This window comes from Phycodurus eques, chromosome 6 (genome assembly GCF_024500275.1).
Source record: "Phycodurus eques isolate BA_2022a chromosome 6, UOR_Pequ_1.1, whole genome shotgun sequence".
NCBI lineage: Eukaryota > Metazoa > Chordata > Actinopteri > Syngnathiformes > Syngnathidae > Phycodurus > Phycodurus eques.
The window spans coordinates 23,864,557-23,877,352 of record NC_084530.1 but is presented as its reverse complement, the minus strand read 5'-3'; the positions used below and the strand labels follow the sequence as shown (position 1 = coordinate 23,877,352).

At 38.1% G+C, this 12,796-nt stretch overlaps 1 protein-coding gene across 2 annotated transcripts in view; it reads left to right on the top strand.

Moving 5' to 3' along the window:
* sh3gl2a (SH3 domain containing GRB2 like 2a, endophilin A1) overlaps positions 1–12,591 on the top strand; it is a 34,109-nt gene extending 21,518 nt beyond the window's left edge. The window contains exons 3-13 of one of the 2 annotated variants that reach the window (XM_061679977.1): positions 51–123; positions 1,398–1,541; positions 1,723–1,856; positions 3,985–4,143; positions 4,434–4,537; positions 5,193–5,311; positions 7,297–7,311; positions 7,458–7,469; positions 7,670–7,681; positions 9,221–9,232; positions 9,317–12,591. In XM_061679977.1, coding sequence (XP_061535961.1) covers positions 51–123; positions 1,398–1,541; positions 1,723–1,856; positions 3,985–4,143; positions 4,434–4,537; positions 5,193–5,311; positions 7,297–7,311; positions 7,458–7,469; positions 7,670–7,681; positions 9,221–9,232; positions 9,317–9,513 — 981 coding nt within the window. In that variant the 3' untranslated portion in view covers positions 9,514–12,591. Of the gene's footprint in view, positions 1–50; positions 124–1,397; positions 1,542–1,722; positions 1,857–3,984; positions 4,144–4,433; positions 4,538–5,192; positions 5,312–7,296; positions 7,312–7,457; positions 8,085–9,220; positions 9,233–9,316 lie in introns of those variants that run through there. The other variant, XM_061679976.1, reaches the window with a different exon arrangement.
* Positions 12,592–12,796: the final 205 nt, after the last annotated feature.

Genomic DNA, 12,796 nt, shown 5'->3' with positions numbered 1-12,796 from the left:
AACAAGTGTGTAAAGAATTATTATCAAAGTTTGGTTTCTCACATGTGCAGAAGGTGGACACCACCACCCGGGCAGTGATGGACATCATGACCAAGACTACAGAGTACCTGCAGCCCAACCCAGGTGACAATGCCCAGATGCTCATTATTTCTATTCTCAGCGTTATTAGAATTTCCTGTTTTTATTGTTGTTGTTTTTTTTAATTCTTCAAACAAATTATGAAAACCTCTGCTACTTAGCGTCGCCAATCCCTCTCGTAGCCAAGATCACCCCAAATGGACCATAGTGGACTTTTTTGTGGATTTCCTCATCGATGTCTACCAGATTTCATGTTGCTAAGTGAAACTGGCTTCAGGGACTAAACTTTTAAATGAAGGATCCTGCCAAATGTAAATTGTTTGAAACAGTTTTTGTTGCGTTTTTCACAATGGCGAAAACTAAAAATCTTTACAATTTAGTGTCGGCCATCTGTCTAGTATACGTGGTTCAAATTTGGTAGCAATCGGACAAAATCTCTAGGAGGACCCCTGCTAATGGGCCAAATCACCCAGAAAGTCCACTTCAAACCAAAATGGCAAACTTGGCGTGTCTTTTCAGCCATGGGTTCTTGAGACATTTTTTTGGGGGCGGGGGGGGCGGGGGGGTCTACTCATGATAGTCATGCCTACCAAATTTCATGTTGCTAAGTCAAACTGGCTTCAAGGGCTGAATTTTCCTATGAAAAACCAAATGAGCATGCCTGCAGCATGTTGGTGAGGTTTTAGGGATGGCTAGTCAAGCTTCTCTGCTATGCTCCACCAACGCGCAATGACAAACACTAAAAACATTCCCAATTTTGCCTCAGCCTTCATTAGGACATGTGGTTCAAATTTGCGAACAAATGTTCTAATCTCTAAGACAAGGTCCATCGGCCGTAAACTGTCAACCTAAAATGACCATTTTGAACAAAACTGGGCATCTTTTTGGGCATTTCTTCTTGAGACTTTTATGTATGTCTACTCATGATCGACATAGAGTATCTACCAAAGTTCATGTCGCTAAGTGAAATTAGCTTCGTGGGCTGAAATTTCCCCCATAATCCTGGTGTGCAACCTAAAATGGCTGCTTCAAACCAAAATGACAGACTTCCTGTGCTTTTTCAGGGGTGGCTTGTTGAGACTTGTCGTAGTCGCCGCCACTCCAAATCATAACTTGTCACCAGGATCAACATCCCCGCGGAACTCTGTGCTTTTAAGTGTGGAAAAGCCTTTTCAAATGAAGAGTTCGTTGTGTGTGCTCAGGCCACGACTATCTTGAGAGGAAAACTCATAAAAATGTGTGGCAAAGCTGACCTTTTACGTGTTCATCGATGTGCATTTAAGGACAAGTCAACATCCATCGTGTTTTTTTTCTTGCAGCCACCAGAGCCAAGATGAGCATGATGAACTCCATGTCTCGCATGCGCGGCCAGGAGAAGGGACCCGGCTACACCCAGACAGAAGCCGTCCTGGGAGAGTCCATGCAGCGCTTCGGTCGGGAGCTCAGCGAGGAGTCCAATTTCGGTGGGTGGCTGACAGACTTTTTTTTTTTTTTTTTTTTTTTTTTAAGATAGCTAGAATATATATACTGTGTATTAAACTGTTGATATGCATAATCCAGTATGTATGCATAATATTGCACATTGCACACATCTCATTTACCGAGCTGTTGTCGACGCGGCTGAGCTTGCTTTGTGTTCCTCAGGCCTGGCTCTGATCGACGCCGGCGAATGCATGCGCGAGCTGGCAGAGGTTAAGGACGCCCTGGACATGGAAGTCAAGCAGAACTTCATCGACCCGCTGCAGAACCTCCACGAGAAAGACCTCAAGGAGATCCAGGTTGGTTTCATATTAACTCGGCCAACAGATGACATTCAAGACTAAATGGCGGATGTGGGGAACTCGAGTCGCATTATTTGACTCGTACTCGTACTCGACTCAGACTTTATCGCCAAGTTTAGGACTTGGCACTTGCTTGGCTGGAACTTATGAAAGACTTGATTTGACTTAGACTTGAATTGCATGACTAAACATTTGACAATTTAAATTTTCAAGTGTGCTATTTGGTTTCTCTTTTGAATGAAAATATATTTTTGGTGTAGTCCACGCAAACCTGGTAACCCGCTCGTATGCTATGACAGGATGATTACATTTTGGAATCAAGGATTCCAAAATTACCTCTGTTTGTTAAATGTTAGAATAATGAGAGAGTGATATTTTTTTTTCAGACAATTTTTCATGACTTTCTTCAAAGTCAGAACTTTTTTGTATTTGGTACCATTGCCTTTAAATGGTATGATTTGGGTGAAACGTTTTGTATATCCTGCCACAAGATTCTCTCAATAGTTGGCAGGAATTCTGGCCCATTCCTTCTGACAGAATTGGTGTAAGGGAGCCAAGTTTGTAGGCCGCCTTGCTTGCACATGCCTATTAAGGTCTGGCCAAATATTTTCAATAGGATTGAGATCAGGGCTTTGTAAATCCATAAGCCACACTCCAGTTTGGAAGTATGCTTCAGGTCGTTGTCCATTTGGAAGACTCATTTGCACCCAAAAGTCCTGGCTGATGTCTTGAGATCTTGTTCATGATGCCATCTATTTTGTGAAGTGCACCAGTTCCTCCTTAGGAAAGCAACCCCGCAACATGATGTTGCCACCCACGCATTTCAAAGTTTCAAGCTTCCCTGTTTTTCCTCTCAACGTAAGGATCCTCATTATGGCCAAACAGTTACATTTTAGTTCCATCAGACCACAGGACTCCATGACTCAAAAAAATTGTGCAAACTGTGATCTGGCATTTTGGTGTTTGTTTGGGAGTAATGGCTTCTTCCTGGGAGTGGCCTTTCAGCCCATGTCAGTACGGTACTCATTTCACTGTGGATAATAACACACTGTTACCAACTTCAGCAAGCATCTTCACAACGTCTTTTGCTTGTGTTTTTTTTTTTTTTATTATTGTTATTATTATTATTTTTTTTATAGCTATGTACATTTCAAACCAAAGCACATTCATCTCTTGGACACAGAACCCATCTCCTTCCTGAGCGGTGTGATGGCTGGACATTCCCATGTTGTCTATACTTGGTTATAATTGTTTGAGCAGATGAATGTGGCACCTTCAGGCATCTGGAAATTGCACCCAAGGATGAACCAGACTTGTGCATGTCCACAATTCACTTTCTGATGTTTCAGCTGATTTCTTTTGACTTTTCATGATGCTACACAAAGACGGAGTGTGTTTCCATTGTGCCTTCAAATATATCCACAACTGTGTCTCTCACTCAAATGTTATCAATAGACCGATCAGAAGCTTCCAAAGACATGACATCATCTGGGTTTTCCCAAAGTGTTTTAAAGACATAGTAATTTGACTTTATTTAAACTTCTGACTTTTAAGAAAGTAATGGGGGGAAAAAAATCCTCATTATTCTGACATTTAACAAATAGAAATAGTTTTGGTAATCCTAATTAACCAAAAACAAGAAGGGTTTATTTAGCCTGATTTCATGTCAGACATTGAACTGAAAGCTATGTTAACGTAACAGTTTAGTGCACCATTAGCTGATCAAATATGAACTAAGCTTCATGTCGCATGTGTGATTAATTGAAAAGGTAATAATGTAATAGATAATACAGAGACTGGTTTGGGACCATTAAAAGCTATTTACGTATAAGCTATTGCGAATGTGTGACGAGAGCTAACTAACCCAAGTACAGATACTGAGTGCAAAGTGGCTAGAGTGTGCGAAATGTAGTGACTGAGCAAGATTTTATTACTTGTCTTGCTTAACTTAAGTGATGACTTAACTCAACTTGCTTGGAATTTAGTGGGGGACTCGATTTGTCATCGGAAGTGTTGGACTTTCTGAAAATGTGAAGATTCAGACTTGAGACTTACGTATGACTAGCACATACCGATACATGACTTACGCCCAACTGTGCTGAATGTCGTACCTGACGTCTCACAGCATCACCTGAAGAAGATGGAGGGCCGGCGTCTGGACTTCGACTACAAGAAGAAGCGCCAGGGCAAAGTGACGGACGACGAGCTCAAGCAAGCGCTGGAGAAGTTTGACGAATCCAAGGACATCGCCGAGCTCAGCATGTTTAACCTGCTGGAGAGCGACGTAAGCGCCAGCCCGTTTCGCACAGAGACCTCGCAAAATTGCCGTCACAGAAGTCCTGGCGTTAATATGTGTCACTATAAAGTGTCCTCATCATAATCATTCAGTCTTCATCAAAATGAAACTCTGAGGCCTTATTGTGAGGAGGCAAACAACCTTGATTTACGAACTTCATTGGTTCACGGGGCATCCTAACAAGATCACCTGATCTGGCTCCTCTCGATGCGATAAGAGCCATAAGAGATCCCGCCTTTTGGTGCCATAAATCATCGAAAACCTTTTTGCGTTGACAGATCGAGCAGGTGAGCCAGCTGGCGGCGTTGGTCCACGCTCAGGTGGAATATCACAGCCGGGCCGCCGAGATCCTCACGCAGCTGTGCAGCAAGATCGATGAACGGTCAGTGGTTACTTCAAAGTCCACTCGAATGATTTTGAACTTCCTGTGACAACAGCAATAAAGAATACCATTGTGCTTGCTAAAAAAAAGTTGAATCGAGTCAACTTGACTTTTCGTGTTTGTCAAATTTGTTGCTTTTTTTCTTGATTTCCGAAAATATTCAAATATGACTTAGACAACTACGCTATTAGGTAAAGAAATTATCTTAAATTAAGGCAAAAATATGCTTGCTATGTCTCCTTACCAGGCAGGCAGTTTTTGTGTGAGAGCATCTCGCGTTTTTTTTCCCCTTAAAAATCTTATAAGCGTATTATAAATTGTTCAGATTTTATTACGGGTCATGAGTAAATTTGGCTGAAAATACATGTCTCAATTCTATCGGTTTAAGGAGTATAAATACACTCAAGACATTGGTGGGTTTTTCTGAGGCTCGTCGTGTTTACTTGTTTGATGAAATCTTTCCAATTTTCCTGTTCTATTGGCAGATACTGTTTTTTAGACTAAGTAATACAGTAAACACTGTATGAGGTACAGTGTTTACTACATAACTTTTTTGTGTCATGTTTAGCGAAGCAACATCTTTTCAGTGTGTTCGCTCTGCCTCCCTTTGTTTCGGACCTTTTGACCAGTTGCGCTTGTGTCGTCGGCTGTGTAGGATAAAGGATTGTTCCCACAAGCCCCGGAAAGAGTACCTCCCCAAGCCTCGCACCACTCTGGATTTCTCCTCCATCAGCGAGAACCACAATGGAGGCATTCACAGCGCTCGTTCTCCGGGTGAGTGCGGACCCAGGAACCTTGCAAAAACAGGCTCAGAAACATGTCCGAAAATAAACCATTTCCCATCGAGAAAAGACTGTTTCTGGGCATGTTTTGGTACCACTTTACAAGTACTCTTGTTTATAAATTGGTTAATAACTAGCTTATTAATTAATAATAAAGCCTTAATAAATTGATGTAAGCCAACTCACCTACCAAATCGTGAGCGCATTTGTTATTGAAAACTCTTAAGTGAGTCATGTATAATAACTTTGTATTGAGGTTTAAGAAAGTGTTAGTATTAGTGTAATTAACTCTATTTAGCATCCCATGTTATAATTATCAATTAGTTATTAATATTTGATGAAGCCTTAATAAACTGCAGTAAGTCATTAAATAACCAAAGAGAGTTAAATGTGAAGATTCATACTTGAGACTTGCCATCAACTGATTATTAAGGCTTTATTACACCTTTACTAATGCATTCATCATATATTTATGAGGGTTCCCTTATTGTAATTATCAGTTGGTTGTTAACACTCAATAAAGCCTTAAACAACTGCAATCTGTCATTAAATCTCCTCCCACTAACCAAATAGTAAGCCCAAACCTATTGAAAACAGTCATGATAAGTGTTTATTAAGGCATTATTATATGTTTTTGAACCTGTTCATAAGCCATTTATTAGGTCTCCCTTATTTTAAAGCAGTACTGACATTTCTACTTTTGTATTCATTTATTTTTAATTTCTGCTGTCAATTCTCAAAAATGAGCAACTTAAATTATTATTATTTTTTTAAAAGCATTTGTGCCAATTCGTTTGCTAATTAGCATGTAGCTACCATTTGAGAATTCACAGCAACACCTGGAGGTCATCTCCACACAAATACAGCACAGCTCGGGAATTTTGGAAAACAAATAAATCAACCAATTGCAATTGTATGTTATTTAAAAAAGGATTTCATAATAAAAAATGAAATGGAAAAATAATGTCAAATAGATATGTATCAATTATGCACATCAAATAATAATTTAAACCTACATTTGGATTAATATTTTTTTTTAAATAGCTGTATGTGTTGACTTTTACTTCAAATTTACCCTGCTAACAATTACAACTGTATTTTTCAATTAAAACGTTTAAATTACATACAATATATTAGTAAACTGAAACACTAATATAACTAAAAAGAAGTATATTAAAAATATTGTATAGATTGTATAAATTGTGTAAATGAAAAAATATATTGAAAAATTACACATTAACAACTTAATGCTGGATCAACTTAATGGTTTTCTATTTAAGTAACAACATTGAAGTGTGTTTGACTATACATTAAAATAAGTGTTGTGGGGCTGCAAGTCAGTTATTTTAATAATCAATAAATCTGTCAATAATTTTTGGGATTAATCAATGAATTGGATAACAAAATTAATATCCATCCCTTTATTGAAGAACAAGACATGATTTCAAATTGACAGTGTAAAAAAATAAAATAAAAATGCAGAACTATAAATTGAATAGGATTCAGTTACTGGTTTGGTACTTATTTTTGGTCCGAAAATTGGCAAAACTGTTGATCATTCTTTTCCAAAGTAAAAGTAGACGTTTGCAAATGTCTTATTTTAATTAAAAAAAGAGATAATATGTCTGCCTTTATGGCGGACTAAAGACATCTGAGCATATTTACTGTTGAGAGGCTAAAATCTGAGGATTTGGACAATTTGAAGTGAAACAAGGTCTCTAAACAATTAACTGAATGATCATATTCATTTTTATAATCGATTAGTTGTCAATGAATGGTTGTTGACTAATATTTCCTTGTCAAGTGGTTTTGTGTGGACATATCCTTATTCCGTTTGCTAATGTTCTCTCTCATTTTTTTCCCTAGCTCCTTTTTCGACTTTTCTTTTTTTTTTTTTTTTTTTTAACGTGCGCAATCGGCAACAAATAAACGTTTTTTTTTTCTTCCTCCCTTTCTCCTTTGTGTTGACTGGCGCAGGGGCGAGGTCACCAGGTGAGGCTTCGTTGAGGTCACCCGTGCCGCCCACGTCCCCGCTTCACTTGACCACCACGTTTATCCTGGACTTGAACTGACTTCCTGTGTTTTTTCCCTCCTTCCCTCTTTTCCCTCCCGCTCACGCCGCCGCTTCCCGTTTGCAGCGAGGTCTCCAGGTGAGACAAAGCAGAAGGTTCAGCGTTGTCATCTCATCCATTGTCGCCCCGCCTTTTATGTTAAAAGAGCGAGTTTGCTCACCCACCCTCATTGACATTCTTTCTTTCCACCCATCTCTCCATCCATCTACATTTGATTTTGCTGTGATGCATTTTCTTGGGGGGAGGTCTCACCTCTGTTCTCCTTTCCCCTTTCACAGCAAGATCACCAGGTGAGCACGAGTGACTGGCAGGAGACGCAACATCTCCGGATCGCTCTTTCCTCGTCCGTTAATCTTTTCATTTGAATGCAGTTGGCGGTTCCTCTTTGTCCGCATTGCAGCGCACAAAAATCGTCTTCACTGATTTTGTGTGCTTGTCTTTCTAACCCCCTTGTTTCTCCCTTGTTTCGTCTTTTGTTGTAAAAGATTTGACACTCAGGGAAACACACAAGTAGCCCCAAAAATAAAAGTCAGCCCCATTCCAAAACAAAAATGTGTCTTTGAAACATTTGGAACCAATTTTTAAAACATTTATTTTTGAAATTTGTAATTCAATTTCATTAATTTTAATTTTATTTTTGTGATTCTAATTTGAATAAATTTATTGTAGCTTATTTTTATACAGATTATAAAATATATATTTATTGTTGTTGTGATGTTGATTTTTAAATATTTCAATTTCAGCTTATTTTTAATGTATTTTTTTTACAATACATTTTTGTTATTTTAATATATTTCTTCGAAGAAAGTAATGCCAATTTAATTTATTTTGTATTTTTTGTTTTAATATATATTCTTATTTTACTAAAAATTATAATTCATTAATTATTTAATTATAATAGTTATGGCCATAAATCCACGGCTACTGTCACGAAATAACAAAATCTAATGAATTTTGCTCTGCTGCACTCGAAAGGTCACAAAAATATAAAAAACAATCCTTTTGCAGTTTGTCAGAAAAGGATGGCTGAGGTTAAAGGTCAAATCTATTGGGTTGATGTCCCTTGAGCAAAAAAAGAGGAAATTTGGAGTTAATTTCAGGTTTTCAGTCAACCAAAACCATTAAGAATTTTATTTTGTTTAAAAAAAAATAATAATAATAATAATCACATTTTAATTTAAAGTAATAAAGTGTGGAATTGACATAAATAGTTATCAATAAGTCAAAGTTTAGACATTCTTAAAAATATAAATGGACTTTTTCTGTTTCTACTTTTTTTTACCTGGGATTTTTTTTTCAAGTTTAGTTGATATTCTGTTTTATTCTTTGTAGTCATTTTATTAGTTGCATTTTTATTTTTACTTAATTTGTAGGTTTATGTTTATTATATTACTGTTATATATATATTTCTTTTTTTTCAGTTTTAGTTTTAGTTTTGTAATTCATTCATTCATTCATTTCCCGTACCGCTTATCCTCACTATGGTGGCGGGTGTGCTTTGTTTTCTTTGTTGTCTTTTAATTTACTTCTACTTAATTGGTACATTTTATTTCAGTTTTGTATTTTATTTTTTTGTTGTTGTTAATATTACGCTATTTTATTTTACCTTTCTTTACTTTCATTTTTCTTCATTTATTTGAAACGTGTGCTTCAGGTTAGCTTAGCATAGTAGTAGTTCCACTTTTGATGACCAAAATTTCAAACTGCACCTTTAATGAACCACGATGTGTCAAATTGTTGTCGTAGCCGTCTTGTTACTGACCTTTTCCTTCTTTGGCGTTCTCTTTCGGCTTTGCGGCGCATCCTTTCGCCCGTCTTCTTGCATTCAGCCCGGTCACCAGGTGAGACCAATCAATCCAGTTTATTTATTTATTTATTTTATTTTTTGGTGCACCTTCCTACTCTTACCAACATTTTTTTTCCAGCCCCCATGGACCAGCCGTGCTGCCGCGCCCTCTACGATTTCGACCCTGAAAACGAGGGCGAGCTGGGCTTCAAGGAGGGCGACATCATCACTCTGACCAACAAGATCGACGAGAACTGGTACGAGGGGATGCTGCACGGCAACTCTGGCTTCTTCCCCATCAACTACGTAGACATCCTGGTGCCCCTGCCGCACTAGAGCACCACCTGCCGCTCGTTGTTGTAATGCAGTAATGACCGTTGAAAAAAAATTCAACAACAAAGAAAAAAATCATCTCTTCCTTGAAAAACCCTTTCATTCCCAATTGAACCCAACTTAAGGGGCTCTATTTTCGTAGACAGTGCATCCGTGACGGCGCGCGAACGCCGGCGGATCCTGATTTTCATGTTTGCATGTACCTTTAAACCTGCTCAGACCACATCTAAGCTCTGGCGCAAAGTAGACTGCCGGTCTAATGCAATTTTGGTGAATTTGATCTGGGCACAGGTCATCACATATTGAGCTCTGCTGATATATTTAAGTCACTAGTGGTTATCACCGGCTCATTCTGTATTTATTTAGTTGCCACACCGGCCAGAGTAGTGACAAAGCTCCATTCACGCACGGATCTCCGCGATTACGTATCGTCCTCTTCCGCACAGAGAACGATGCCATGTCTCCGTCGAGACATGGCATCAGTTGTGCCACATTTAAAGGGAAGGAGAGGAGCCGCTTTGATTGGCGGCGACTGAAGTCATATGTAAAAACTCCCACAGTGGCGCAGCCCGCCCACTTTCAGATCCGCCGGCCTGCCCTGGTCTCTGAAATTACCACTACCGGTCTAACCCGCCTCTGGCGCAACAGTTACGCCGCCCGCTACGCAGGATTTACGCCGTTTCGGAAAATAGAGCCCACAGAGTGCGTCTATATGCAACAACAAAGCAGCAAGCGGCCATCGAATAGTTTCGATTCTGCATTTGTGTGGTTGTCCATCATCGTTTTTCACACATTTCATAGTCCGCCATCCCACTTTACGTCCGTCTCCGTACTTTGTCAACGTCAGCTGCAGTAGATGTAATTTTCTCAAGAAAAAAACATCATGTGCATCATATCTTTTAGCAATCTAAAGGTAGATCAAAAGCAAGTGTTTTTCACCTATATGGATGACGCCGACATCCTCCATATTTTTTTGTTTGTTTTTCTTTTTTTTTCTTCTTCATATTTTTGGCATCCTGTGTGGAAAAACAACGTTGGGTTTCCGATGCATTGTTGTTGTTTTTTTTCCCGTTTTTTTTTTTTTTTAATTAGATTTTGGACAGCAGTTGTCTTGGCATGTTGTGCAAAATGGGGTTCAGATAACAACATTAGTGAACAAAAAGTTTAAATTCCAACCATCTCCCACCAGTACTTTTAATTTTGCATGGGGGGGGCAGTGTGCGTGAAATTCAACGTCCGAGCCATTGATTAGTGATGTCTTGATTTCACGAAAGATGTGACATGAAAATGAGAAAACTACGGATTGTTTGCTCCATATAAAATCAAAGATTTTTTTAATGTTTGATTTTTTTAATTGTAAGGATACAATTTTATCTCATGTTCTAGAAAAAAAAAAACATCACATGTATACATTTTTTAAATAGCTAGTTTTTTTTTCACTTATAACAGTACGTGTTACATCTTTTTTTTTTTATCGTTTTATGAAATATTTTGAAAAGCCGTCATCTCAACATTCAAAATTGGACTCACAAGCTCCAGTTTTGGGGTGTTTTCTGTTTTTCTGTTTTGAAATCAGTGATGTCGCTACAATAGAATGTTCACTCACGTTCTGGAAAAACACATTAGTCAGCGACGGTAGACGACACAACCGATATTATCGTCAATATTTTCGGCATGTTGGAAAATGGGTTTGGGTAACAGAGTTAACAAACAAAAAGGTAGCAATGGCTTTACGATCTCCACTTTCTCACTATTTGAATTTTGCGTGTGTGAGGTGGGCGATTCTAAAGCGTTTCCATTGAGTGTGACAATCTGCGTCCGAGCCAATGATTAGTGACGATGTGATTATACGAAAAACACAAGTGGTGACGTCGCGTAAGAAAATCCGAATTGTATCTGATGTGTGTGTAGGTGATGTCGCACATCCGATAAGTGATCGAAGTGATGATGTGATTTTACGAAAAACAAGCTGTGATGTAACGTAAAAAAAAACTATGGTGGGAAGTAGATGTTGTTGATTTTTAATCGGCAACAATAGATTTTCTCTGACATTCAAGAAATAATAATAATATTTGTAAAAAAGGAGATTTATGCAAGTGTTATTTGTTTGTCATGATACATCCGCCATCCTTCGTCATGGTATTTTTTTCAATATCTTCGATATGTAACATAGGGTGCACATACCAAAGTTATCAGTATTTTTATTTTTGTGTTTTTGGCGGTGCTAGTATGTGACATTCCACGTCCAAGCCACTGATAACTGTAGTGATGACGTGATTTTACGAAAAACACAAGTTGTGACGTAACGTAAGAAAACTCCAGTCCGAAATATCTGTTTGTTTGTTTTTTTTTTATCAGCAACATTGTTATAATAGATTTTCGCTCACGTAAGAACATCACATTAGTTAGAGACAGTTGGCCAAAACAACTGTTTACAAGAATACATCCGACATGTGCAAAATGGGATTCACCTCCTTTTATTTTTGCATGTTGAAAGATTCCAAAGTGTATCCGCGAGTGTTTGACATTCCACTTTCGAGCCAGTGTTCAGTGAAGTGATGACATGATTTTACGAAAAAAAAAAATTGTGGTGTGATGTAAGAAAACGACATTGCGTGCGCTCTCTGTGAGCATTTTTTTTTTTCTTTCAAAACAGCAACTTGTGGACAAAAAACATTGATGTCACGATATAATCTAACATGTAGAACTTTACTGCTTTGTTTTTTGTTTTTTTTTGTTCGTCTGGCTGCATTCTCACTATCGTCCGGTAAGAATGTTCTCGTAGCTTAGCCAGTCGGAGAAACCAGACTTTTTTTTTTTTTTTTTTTTTTTTTTTTTGTCTCGCCGGATTGAGATATTAACCCTTCAATATCCATTGATGTCATCTTCGTATCTTGTGTAAAAGACGTAAGGAGTAGGTCAAACATTCCCATCGAGGACTGCTGTGGTTTGGTTTTCCACACAAAAAAAAAAACCTTTATGACAGGAATATTTGTGATGTGGTTGGCATGATTACCGTAATAATGCACTGCACTGCAAGCGAGTAGCGGCGCAAAAAAAAAAAAAAAAAAAAAATTAAAACAGCAAAAGAACACAAGTCCTTTTTTGTTTTTAACTTATTGCCATTATTGACATAAAAATGTACAGTTGAGCCAAAATATTGGGTTTTGGGGGGATTGTGGTGACATTTTTGGGCTGGATATGACGCAAGTGGCAAAAAAAATAAATAAATGGTCAGAAGTCGTGGTTGTGTTATTGATATCCAATGCTTCAAAGTCATAGTTTT